General features: G+C 40.0%; 2 protein-coding genes across 3 annotated transcripts in view; one reads left to right on the top strand and one right to left on the bottom strand.

The window, feature by feature from the left end:
• Window positions 1-257: 257 nt before the first annotated feature.
• ak9 (adenylate kinase 9) lies at window positions 258-11,349 on the bottom strand. Of its 2 annotated transcripts, XM_044048820.1 has the most exons (37): window positions 11,095-11,349; window positions 10,901-10,998; window positions 10,705-10,768; window positions 10,578-10,630; window positions 10,329-10,425; window positions 10,075-10,187; window positions 9,833-9,979; window positions 9,539-9,661; window positions 9,097-9,171; window positions 8,910-9,011; window positions 8,692-8,831; window positions 8,274-8,596; window positions 8,138-8,158; window positions 7,867-7,985; window positions 7,634-7,775; window positions 7,432-7,528; window positions 7,265-7,329; window positions 7,104-7,163; window positions 6,801-7,010; window positions 6,444-6,580; window positions 6,105-6,308; window positions 5,740-6,021; window positions 5,514-5,635; window positions 4,733-4,952; window positions 4,561-4,623; window positions 4,266-4,475; window positions 3,904-4,122; window positions 3,572-3,788; window positions 3,286-3,487; window positions 3,022-3,168; window positions 2,693-2,910; window positions 2,315-2,511; window positions 2,040-2,209; window positions 1,589-1,687; window positions 1,402-1,504; window positions 1,193-1,307; window positions 258-1,109 (listed from the first exon to the last, which is right to left on the bottom strand). In XM_044048820.1, the coding sequence occupies exons 2-37, from the start codon at window positions 10,991-10,993 to the stop codon at window positions 901-903; spliced, it is 5,178 nt and encodes a 1,725-aa protein (XP_043904755.1). In that variant the 5' UTR covers window positions 10,994-10,998; window positions 11,095-11,349; the 3' UTR covers window positions 258-900. The 2 variants fall into 2 exon arrangements, with proteins under 2 accessions (XP_043904755.1, XP_043904756.1); XM_044048821.1 differs by lacking the exons at window positions 10,578-10,630; window positions 10,901-10,998; window positions 11,095-11,349 and having other exon boundaries at window positions 7,265-7,350; window positions 10,705-10,736.
• An 83-nt stretch (window positions 11,350-11,432) lies between these two features.
• The window catches only part of fig4a (FIG4 phosphoinositide 5-phosphatase a), a 36,643-nt gene continuing 35,868 nt past the window's right edge, over window positions 11,433-12,207 (top strand). Inside the window, exons 1-2 of the mRNA XM_044048823.1 lie at window positions 11,433-11,655; window positions 11,790-11,896. Of these exons, the coding sequence (XP_043904758.1) occupies window positions 11,834-11,896 (63 nt within the window). The 5' untranslated portion in view covers window positions 11,433-11,655; window positions 11,790-11,833. The remainder of the gene's footprint in view (window positions 11,656-11,789; window positions 11,897-12,207) is intronic.

The following is a 12,207-nucleotide window of genomic DNA, read 5'->3' as shown; positions in this document are numbered from 1 at the left end:
ATCATTTATTATAAAATGTTTTGATTCATGGTATTTTAAAGATGTCATGTTTAGTATTTAGTACATTTGTAATGGAAAAAAGCTCCTCATTTCACGGGTAAGTACTGTATGCTAATATTCAAAGTTGCTGTAAACTGGGAAAACAAACTACGAAAAAAACAGAGTGTGTACATTGTGGAACATTTTCTGTTAACTATGTTATTTGACATCAAACTAATATGTAATAACAGGTAAACACATTTTAAATATTTCTACAGTTTTATTGCCAACAAATATTGCTTTCACAGAATATAAAGTGTATCATCATTATAGTAATATCATTCTTACATTGATATTATATTAATATAATTATCAGAAAATATAAAAAAATTAAGTCATGCCAGAAAAACTGCAGACTCATGATCACATTATAAGGAACAATAGTAAAGTAAAGTAGTTTTATAACTCCAGATTATTGCATTAAACCTGTTTATCTTCAAATAAGATTTTTCTGGGCTGTTTATGGCCTTTAGAAAAGTTTTACAAATATGATGCTCCATGAATTAAAAATATAGAATATAAAGATCTATAGATGCCTATGTACATGTCTTGAGGTGTCCTGTGAACAAAGGTGTCTCTTTTATTATTGTGGTCAATGGGAAAATAGGGTTTTGGGCCACTTGAGTATTTTTGTTGCAGTACCACGAGTGGCCACTGGGAAAAAATGTCAGATTCTATTATACAGAATATTCTTTATCAATTCGATACCACATCAGTTTTTTTTTCAGTTACATTTATTATAAAGTGGTAATTCCCCTGACTGTCTTACATTTATAGATAAGCTACACAAAGACAAGAGTGCAAGACCATGTATAAATAATCTTGAAAGCCACAATAATGAAGGATGCTGCGGGCAAACAGCTACAGCACACAGTTGATTTTTGGCAGGTCTTCCAAGGCCAGGAACCTGTTCAATTTGAATTCAAAGTCAATGGGACGCTCTCTAGGAGGCTTGTACTTCCCTCTCATGGTTGAGGTCAGGTAGGGAATGAGGGCACAGTTCTCTTCAAACAAGGCAAGCTTCTTTTTGTACATCTGACGAGTGTAGTCTGTGCTTTTGTGGTTGAAAGCTAAAAAGAAAAAAAAAAGTAAAATATATGTACTTTGATAAATGCTGTGAACAATCTAGTTGTCAACCTTGTCTTTTGTTTACCTTTCAGATATACGGCCACATAGACGAGTGCTGATCGTTTTGTACTGAGAAAGGGATACTTTGGTTTGAGACATCCAACAGCTGTCGTGGCCTTGATGACTGCGACTGCCACACCCTGAAAATACATCAGACCAGGTATCACACAAAATCACTTTTTGGGCATCTCTTAAAATGGTGGTATTCTTGGGGTGTGATTGAGTGTGTTTGACCTGTTCCAGGTAACCCAGTGTTGGGAGAGAGGTGAGGGGCACAGGCTCACTAAGAGGAGGAACTTTACTAGGCAGGGTCTGGTCCCAGTAGGTCTCAGGAGTCCTTGAGAGACAATGTGTGAAACAAGCTTCGGTGATTTATATTAAAAAAAATGTTACAGTCATGAAACATGCAAAAGTATAATACCTCAAAAACATTTCCCGTTCCTGTTTTGTCTTGAAGATATAAATACGTTCTTTGTATTCCACTGCATATTCCAACTTTCCTTGAACAAGGGCTTCATACCTAAGACAAAATAAACATTCAAGAATACACAATATTAAATATGGTAAAAAGTGACAATAAAAAGAGATGTGACAACAATTTTGTCCTTTAAGATATTTGCTTTGGCTGTGTGAGATGTAGAGTGAATCTCTATATTTTCCAGTCAGTATTGCTTACATTGTGTTTACATTATGTGCTTACACAATTTACATTAGTTTAAAATCAGGTAAAACCTCTCTGATCACTCATCAATTAAAATGAGTTATTTTTACTGTGGAGCTGGAAAAAAACAATAATTAGTGTTTGTAAATGCAGTATCTTGTCTAACAAGTCGGGTAGATTTGAACTTTTAAGAGGATGAATACTACAGTACCTTTGCTTTCCCTCCAGGTAAGTGACAGGGCAAAAGCCCTTCAACTCGACTTGCTGTGGGAACCTGTCCTTCACTTGTATCTCAGTTAGCTTTCTTGGCAGCAGGTGGGGTTGCGGGTGAGTGTGTGGGCAGCCAGGAGGCACAAACTGATCTGGAGTGGACAGGAACTTCTGTCATTGAGAGAACAATACATTACTGTTAATAAAAATTTAACAATTTTAGTAAAAACACCATGAACACACAAAATAGCTGAAGAGAAGCTTCTCAACAGTTACCTCAACATGGTCTCCCCCACACATTTTGTAATACTGTCCCCTGTACTGGGCTGCGTGTGTCAAAGCTGCAGTTTCTGAGCAGTCCACTAGGTGGTGATGTAAAGCCAGACAGACAGGACAGTACAGGCCAAACTCTCCAAGCCGACAGTGCAGCTCCTGTGGTGTGACACACAGCCTGTTGATGCAGGCTGCTTTACCTGGAAAGCAATTAAATGCATGTAAAGAATGACCTGATGTTTGTCATCTAACACTTAAACAACATTTGCATTTATTTTATGTTTTAAATGTGCATTAAAAATAGTAATGCATCCCCTTAGAATAGTGTTTGACTTCAGGTGTAAAAGCCCTGTGGAGCCGATGTCTGATAATGCTACTTACCGCTCCATGCTCTTTCAAGGAAGTTGTGGATATATGTCGTGCTGATACTGACTTCCTTTAAAAGGCTGCTCCATATCCACCATTTGCTCTTTAGGGCATCAAGCACAATCCAGTTCTGATATTGTTGCTGAAAGTATTTCTTCACCTGCTCAACTTCCTGTTTGTAATGAGAGTTACGAATGTGTAGGATCTCAGTGCTGTCGTGCATCAGGTGAGGCCTATAATGAGAGGAGGAACATCAAGCATGATACATTTGTTTGATATTAACTTTGAAGGTTTCTACAGGGTTGGAGTATCAGTCTTGTTATTTGTTGTGTGTGCTCTCTCACTTGTTGGATTTCATCTTGTCCAAATGACCTCTTTTCAGCACCTCCACTGTGTCCAGCTCTAGCTCAGTCACTATCATGGGGATGATACTTCGAGAACCAAGGAGTTCTGCCTGTTTAAGTGTCATCGGAAAGCCGTCCAACACATACCTGGAGTGCCAAGTAAGGAAATGCAGATAAACCTTATCTTAGTAAGATAAGGTTATTAAGATATCTTAAATTTCACGGCTCAGGATCTTTTCAGGTCTTGAGTGTTCACTGTCTCACCCTCGTGTGATGCAAACCGAGCTCATGAGCGCCACCTCCAGACACTGAATGGCTAGTTCATCTGGCACAACAAGGCCTTGGGAGAGATGCTTTTTCATCTGGACTGCCAGGTCAGTGTGCTCCTGTGTGTCAAGCACCATACGCATAACACTGCCAATGGACAGCCGCGCCACTCCATATTTCTGAGCAAACATCTGTGCCACTGAAAAAGAACCAGGCACGAAGATAAGCATACTAGACAGTGGCGACTTCGAGGCGATAATGTTGCAGTTGTTGTTTGTCATACCAGAGGTTTTTCCAGATTTGGGCGGTCCAAGGACAGCCATTTTTACAGGGAGGGATGGCTTTGGCTTTGGCTGCCTGAGATACTTCAAAGGGTTCAACGTAAATGTCTTGCGGTTTTCCTTCGATGCAAAGAAGTAAATATACTGATTGAAGATCAGTGGATATGTGGTACTGAGCGGCCACTGCAGAGGCTGGATTATGTTTCTCTCTTTGTATAACTGTGAAAGCAAGATGTGTAAGGATAAAGAATAGGTTACTCCTAGAGCAGTTATTTATGACAAAAATAAAGACCTCATCTCCCAGGTGATGAGGCCATTCCTGAATTACACCTGCCTTGATGGGATCCCAGCAGCGGAAGGCACTGTGGAACTTGTAAGAGGAAAGCAGCAGCTTCTGTGCCAGGCTGTATGAGATTGGTTGACACTTTTGGAAAAGTGACTCCCTGTTAGTCAGCAGAGGTTGCAATTTCTGGAGGAGCTGATGCCGCACATATCGAGGCTTTCGAGATGCACTAATTGAGATGCTGGGTATGTTTTGCTCACTTAAAAGCTCCTGATTATGGACAAGCACAAAGCAGAATATATTAAGTACAGTAAAAACAATGTAAAGCTTTTTTTTTTTCTAAAAATGACACAAAGGCAGGAACTGTAAATGTCTAGTTGAGTGTTTTCATGGGTTTGTGTTTGTCTTTGTACCGTTACAATAGCAAGACTGTTTTCATCCGACACAAAGCGCTCCTCTATCTCCATCTCCAGCCTCTCAGTAGCTGCATCCTCAGTCTCCTCACTCTTTGCGTCTTCATTATCCTCCTCTAAAGGAAACTCATCCTCCAGAATGGCCTCTATTTCTTCCTCTATGTTATCTTTAACCTCTTCCTCTTCATTGTCTTCTTCATCCCTGTGAAACTAACAGATTATATGATAAAGAGTAGAAGGAATAGTTATCCAGTGAAGGGCATAGAATCCCAGTGTTTATGGTGAAACGGCTAACCTTTGCTGATGTAGCACCTTTCTCTGCCATTAGTTCGGCCTTCCTCTTGACAATGTTCTCCTCCTGTACAAAAGTATAACTGATATTCACACATCTGCATTGACTCTTGGAACTAATTGTTCACAGTAAAATTGGCAGAAAAACTTTACTCCCAAACAAATATAGTACTGACCTGTTTTTTCTTACGCAGATCATGAAGGACGTTCAGCTGTGTGTCCTGGTGGTTGCGGTGCTCACGCCACTTTTCCAGGTATGTCGGCAACAGACGTTTCTGAACTTCCGCGACGTCCACTGACATCATGACCACAATGTCAGGGTAAAGCTGTTGCTGCATCATGTACTGCACTTCATCAGGATGATGTGGGAAGCCCTCCAAGATAAAACCAGTGGACCTACAAGATAGAATCTTGAGGTCAGGGGGACACAAAGATAAACACACTACACAACTCTGTGAAGGTATGTAAATAAAAAGACAAAATCCATATATAATAATTAAATTCCATAACCATATTTTTACAATACTAATCAACACAGGTTAATAAAAAGTAAGATATAGTGTATTTCAGTATAAATGTGACATGGTTTGTATTCAGCAGGTTTTAAAGAGATAAATAAAGGGGTTAAAGGAAGTTCAACATTTTCAAAAGAAAATGCTTATATATTTGATTGACATCAGCCATCCCAACTAAAACTGGGGTATTGGATGTTTTTGTGTGTATTATAGAAATAGTGATTATATTGGACAAAGGATGCTGAAGCTGGAGCAAAGGAAAAGGAAAAGAGGACGACCACAGAGAAGGTTCACAGATACTGTTTAGGGGACAGTTATTGTAACAGAAGAGGACACGGGGTAGAGGATAAGATGGAGGCAAATCCGCTGTGGCAACCCTTAAAGGGAGAAGTCGAAAGAAGAAGAAGAACTTAATTTGTGCACTGTGTACAGGTACACGCACATGTATGGCTCTTGTTTCCAGTAAGGTGCAATAACCATGTCCAAGACCTGTGGACTGAGTGGATCTCCATTTGATAGATAGGCTTTGATGGCCATTTCCTCATCAGTCAGTACCACTTCCGGCTGTAGACACACAATAAATACACAATCATTTTATGTTAGACAAAATCATAATACACCAGTTACTCGTACTAACTAGAAACTGATTTTAGTTTATTGACACTGACCTCAGTGTTGTTCATGTTGGCAGAAGTATCCTCCACAGGCTCCTCCTCTCTGTCCTGCCTCTTGGCCTCCTTAATAAGGGCATTCAGGTGTTTCAGAGACTCCTCTGAGTTATCTACCTCATCAGCATAAAGCACCTGCTTCTTTGTCTTGGACATGATGAGCATTTGGAGCTGCTCCCTGAACTGAATATGGAAGAGGCTCAGCTGTTGTGCGAGCCACTGACCATGGGAGGTCTTTCCTGACCCACGAGTGCCAAGGAAAAAGACCCGCAGAGCAGGAGGCTTGGATAGAAAAACAGAATAATATGTGAGAATTTATCTTTTATTTATCCACATCTTCTTTCTGGGCTCATGCCATCTCGTACCTTGAGTGGCTCACTCCTCGCAACAAACTGTGCAGGGTTTTGAAGAAAGGCATCCCTTGCTTCAGTGCTGGAGAAGTAGAAGGTTTTCTCGCGATACCTGGCTGATATTTCATCTGTACAGGGCTTCAGGACGTTATGGTTTTTTAAGGCCACAGGACAGAAATGATGAGTATCACCGAGTAACCTCTTGGCTGTTGTGTCCACCTATGGTTTATTTAGAAAGATGAAATGCAGCATTTTCAACATTTGTTCATATTTCAGCAACTCTGCGTCTTAAAAAGTAACACATAATGTCACAGAATGAGGTTGGAAAGTGAAAAGATTCTTCACTTCACTAACTTCATCTTCCTCCTCTGATGCATCATGATCACTAGTGCTGTCCTCAGCTCTCTCTAGCTCTGCTAAGGCTTCAGCATCCTCTGCCTCCTCATCCAGATCCATGGCTGACAGCTCCCAGGGCACGTACGTGAAGGGCTCTGAGGATCACGCATCACGTTATTCACAGACTGATATTTTAGGAATAGACTGGAAAGAGGGCTTTGACCTAATTTCCTAAACATGAATAATATATATATGTGTATATATATATATATATATATATATATATATAATTATTATTATTATTATTATGTTAATTTGCGGTGTAATAGAAAAATAAAAGATTGCGCTTGATACTTTGAGAATAGCAACACTCACTCTCCATGTGACGCACCATCTCACAAAGCAAGTCTTCAGGGCTTTTGCCATCAATCTCCAGTTCTAAGTAGGGAACAGTCACAGCGCGCTGCATTTGCTCCCATTCAGACACAAACTGTAGCAGTTCCAGTTTAAAGTCCTTCATCTCTGGGACATCTGGATAACCCAACTCCCAGTGATCAGGTAGTGTCACAGCTTGAGCAGCAGAGGCTGAAGAATATTACATTTGTAAAGTGATTTTGTGCAGAGTGAGAACAATTCGTATTTGTGATCTGGAAAACCACATTTAATAAAATATCTCACCTTCGTTTTTGATTATGTCAGAATGTACGGGGCCGCTGGTGCCCGATTGCTCAGGATACTCTGCAAATATAAGCAATGCAACAAAAAGCAGCGCACGTTTATTTTTACTGGCTTGTGTTTAACAACAGAATTCATGCTTCTTATAGACGGACAATACATACCTTCAGTCTCCTCAGCTACTGCCTCTAGATTTGAATGTTCCTCTGAATTGGGCTCATTTTTGCTGCTAAAATAGGGGAAAGAAGCACTAAAGCAACAAATGCAAAATCACCTTTGCTTAGCTATAACAAACTGCAGAATGTTACAACATAATTTTATACACACATACAATGCCTCTTTCTCCTTTGCAGACAGCTCATCCTGCATCCTCTTCATGAGTGCTTTGTCCACACTCTCTCGGTTCATCTCATACATTCTTTTCAAAACTGTTTGACAAAGTGAAGTGCAATGGTACATGAACACTGACAAATGTCCATAAGTTTAAATGAAGCAACAGCTTGTTTGTGATAGTTTGTTTCGGTATCTCCTACCTTGATGTCCACCACTGTCTTTGAGACAAAAAATGACGTCTGGCAGGGTTTCACCTTGAAGTAAGGCATCCATTTGGGAGATGTTTTTGGGAAAGTTGTCAAGCACCCATTCAGTCCTGGCCTCTGTGTCTGCATCTTGAATCTGTAACGTCAACCTCGTAAGCGTCAATTGTGGTTATGTATGTATATTTTCTTTGGATGAAAAAGCATCATGTTTTAGACCTTTGACTTACATTTTGTATGTATTTCCCCAGGACCCCAGCATACCGGCCAAGGGGAGACGTACTCAGTTGTTTGGTTTCCTCCAGGGCACTTTGCACCATGGCTTTAACCTCTGGGTGATCCTCTGTCACTGAGTAAAATAGAAAAGTAGTACACAACTTCTGATAGGAAATACTAAAAGTCGACACTCAAATTCAGAGACCAATTAGTACATAATTGTACTGAATGAGTGAATGAACGAATGAATGAAGACAGTAACGTAAAAAATTTTTGTAATTTTACCGTCTGCAGAAGGGCTTTCATCTGATAGAATAAAAACACAAGATTCATTCAAATTTGTCAAATAAAGAAGGTGAAAATCTTCTTTCATACAGTTATTATACAGGTGAAAAAAAAAAATATATCAAGCTCAACTTGCCTGAATTCTGTCTGCCACTCTCCTCCATCTTCATTGTGATTGTCTTAATGGCCAGCTGTGTGGTCTCTTCTTCAACTTTGTCAAGCCTCTCCCGTTCAGTCTTAGTCAGAACTGGCTGCACCATTTCCTCCATGTCAGCAACCAATGTGTTGTAGTGTTGGGCTAGAAGCTTACACAGGGTACTCGTTCCTGATAGAGGGGGCCCAATGATGGAAACCCTGCAAGGGGGCCTGGGCATTGGAGGAAGTAAGTACTGTCTAGGGTTTGCGACAAACTTCTGGTAGGCCTCCTGAGATGAGAGGATGTACAGTTTTCCCTGGAAGCTGTGTAGGGGTTGACATGATAGTTAGCTGGCAATTTTGCTTTTGTCTAACTGGACAGTTTTTCACTTAGCTATAGGTGATATAAGATCCCTCACCCTACAGATAATTCAGGCTTGCCAGGTATGACCTGGCCCTCCTTCAGAGCAACAGGACAGGTTTGGCCCCAGCGGCTCCTTCTCCACCTAAAGCCTGGGGCCACTGTCTTGGTGGAAGACATTTTTCTCATTAGGTCCTCCTGGAAATAAAATAACACCAGGATTAAACTACTTGTGACATCACATACTTAGTGGCATTTTTCAAGGTATTCATTCACCATGTCAATATCTTCTGGTAATTCTTCATCATCACTTTGGTGGAGGAGGATGGGGACTGAGGCACGTGTTATTGCCATGGATCCAAGACGGGACATTACCGACTACAGCCAAAACAATTAATTGACAATAATTACTGCTTTTACATGATAAAAATGTTTTATAGTCAGAAGAATATTGTGTCTTTACAGAGTGTAGCTCTTCAGGTGTTTTGTTCCCATCCAGTTCCAACAAATAGAGGGGGTTGTGCTCTGCCATGAAATCCTGTAAATATTTGTTGAGAATGATTTCATGGTGAGTGCCAGTAGACTTTTATTTTCCAGATTTACATTTCAGAAAACAGAAGTATTTATTGTTCCATCATTCTGCTTTGGCATTCAAAAAATAATGTTGATTTCCTATATTCAAAGTCAGTAACTTAAAATATATACATAATAATACATAATAATTAAGAATGAAAATGTAATCTGGCTCGAATTCTGGTATTACCAGAAAAGTGACTCTGACTTTGCCATACTGAGTTCACAAATAAAGTTCACATTTTATGTTGTGCTGGACAAAGATGACCAAATTGAAACACTTAGCTCATCTACTCACTGCATCATATTGGGATATACCTGTGGTAACTCACCTCCAGTGGTCTGAGAATAATTTCCTTATACATGTTGATTCGAGTCATAGCATTGTTGGCCAGATTCTCTGATGGACACACCATCTGGTCAACAATGTCCTTTTTGGGTTCCTCTTCAGCAGCCTGCAAGCAAAATAAACCCAAAGAATATGATACAATTAAGAAAGTATAGCCTGGCAATTACTACATAAAACTGGGGAACTGCATGAAATATTGATATATTTATAATTGCTGTAAAAACCAAATTAATAAAGACACTAAGGGTTGAATAAAGGTGGTTTCCTTAAATCATACCAGCTCCTCTTCATCTTCCACTTCCTCATCCATGTTCTCCTTGATGTACACCTCTTCATACTTCCAATGGTCTGTGGTGTGCACCTGCCCTGTCTCTGGATGCTGCTTCAGGCCTGACAACCTCTGGGCCAGGTCCTTGTCTGCACACTTGTAGAAGAGAGTTAGGGTAATAATAATAATGACACATGGCATTAAAAAAGAGCATGTATTTAATCAATGAAGACAGACAATGTGATGCTTACTTTGATATTAATGATGAAATCGACAGTAAGCTTGAGGTTTTTGATCACCACAATCTGCTCATGTACTTTCAGACACTCCTCCGACATAAACGGCAGGCAGCTCAGCACATATCCTGAATCACAACACACCAAGACATCAAAAAGAAGTTATGGCGGAGCACCTACCCTGCTGCTTATAAAAACACAAAAACACATTTTATTTGCATGCATGGTCACTGATCCAAGTAAAATAAGTTGTAGAATAAATGTCTTACCATAGTGCGCCACATCTGGTGAGTTCAGTCTGTCAAGAATCAGCTGCAGCACCTTGTCTTCTGGTATGCTTTTCCCCTCAGATAAGATATTTAAGAGCTAGAATTGTTAGATAAAGGCAAATGCAAAAACTTAATCGCAATAGAGAACAGATGGAAACACTCCATTCATCCATCTTCTACTGCTTTATTGTCCACATGAGGGTCGCAGGCACATGGAAACATTGTGATACACAATACAGAATTACTCACCTCTTCCCCTTGCTTTGTTTTATTTTTTATGTGTGTGTTGAGCAGATCTGTGTCTGAAATAGTGTAAAAGCAGATGAGGAATGTCATATAAATTGTTGGTAGACAGACAAAGGGAAAAAGGGCTTACCATCAATCAAGATACACTTCCAGGACTCTGCAATTCTTTTGGCTAAGGTGGACTTGCCAACACCCTGAAGTATAAAATGCACATGTTAATGATGTTAGGTCAAATGATATTAAAAAGGGTCAAAAGTTACGTTTGACCCACTGGACATGCAGTATTTATGGGTATTATTTTTGTTTTAAAGAGAGAGATAAATTACCGGTTTTCCAACTACAATGAAGCAGGTGGGTTTGGTCTGAAGACTCAGTCTCTCAGCTTCATCTTCTGTTAGGTTGTCCACAAATCCCTCCATTTTAGCTTATTAAACATTAACACAGCGGGAGAACGAAAAGTCACCAACATTTGTAACGCCATTTTAAAGTCATACTCGTTTTTCAGCAGGAGTGTATTTACCGTTTATTCAGGGTAGTCCTCTATCCCGTTTTAAAACTTGTACTATTGTTTTGTTAACTAGTACCAACCACGCTCATCTGTGTAGCATTACTCAACAGAACCTTGCAAGGTTGACAGTCACGGAATACGGTTGTCATAGTAACTAACAAACTAAAGAGAGGGGGGTCGTGTTACCTTTTTGATACTAGCTGTTTTTATAGTCCTTTTGCAGAAACTGCGTAAGTGAGAACCTGGTATATAATACACGCATTTAGTGTTGTTAGTGAGCAGCACTTGGATATTTGACAACGTCACACATTTATTAATCGCATTTTCAGGGCGCTTCGAGCATTTGATCTCTGCGAGCCACCGTATCAGCTGACGGCAGTTGCAGCATGACAGTCACCTGACTCAAACAAATCCACAGTACACGCTCCTACATGCTAACCGGAGCTACAAGGACTTAATGTCGACTTATTTACGAATACGTAAATATTACATACACGTTTGTAATATGTAGGTTGATGTTTTGACCGCCAGAGAAGATGCAAGCTATTATTTCAGGAGCTAGCTAAACAAGTGGTGAGTAACGTTAGCTATAGAGTTGCAGCTACAAGTTTCACAGTGGGCTTTTTAGTGTTTACGGTGGTTTGTGTACTCTTTTTTGAAATGGCGTGTGAACGATTAACATGTTATGTTCGCGTTTACATCTGCAGCTCGTCTGTGGTCTCTGCTGGTTTGGAGAAAAACAGGAATAAAAATGCCTCAGACGGCGGCTGTGATCAGCGGGATCCAGAAGATGGTTCTCTACGAAACCAGAGCTGTACGTTCATTATCACTGTCTTATTACATCATGTATAACATTTACAATTAGAATGTCTTCTTGTTAGCATGAATATCAAGGTAGTGAAAGATAATCTGCTTTGAATTGCTTCCCCAAAAAGTTGCATCCAAATCTGTTCTACTCTGCAGTTGCTGTAGGTGACTGGACTTGCTTGAGTTAAGTTTCAACTTAAAGTCTGTCCCACGCTAGAGGATAATTGGCCAGATTTCACTCCTGATCTGGCCCTTCTGACAGTTTCCTTCAGATTTTAGGATGATTTGAACAGATTATCTGTCTAAATTATCCTTCCG

This window comes from Solea senegalensis, linkage group LG17, assembly GCF_019176455.1.
Source record: "Solea senegalensis isolate Sse05_10M linkage group LG17, IFAPA_SoseM_1, whole genome shotgun sequence".
Lineage (NCBI taxonomy): Eukaryota > Metazoa > Chordata > Actinopteri > Pleuronectiformes > Soleidae > Solea > Solea senegalensis.
Note: the sequence above shows the minus strand (reverse complement) of the source record. Positions and strands in the feature narration are given on the sequence as shown.

Coding starts and splice junctions, on each gene's coding strand:
- ak9 (XM_044048820.1), bottom strand. CDS start 10,993: ATGGAGGGATTTGTGGACAACCTAACAGAAGATGAAGCTGAGAGACTG. Junction 3,169..3,285: donor TCGGTTTGCATCACACGAGG/GTGAGACAGTGA, acceptor TTGGCACTCCAG/GTATGTGTTGGACGGCTTTC. Junction 2,911..3,021: donor GACAAGATGAAATCCAACAA/GTGAGAGAGCAC, acceptor CTCTCATTATAG/GCCTCACCTGATGCACGACA.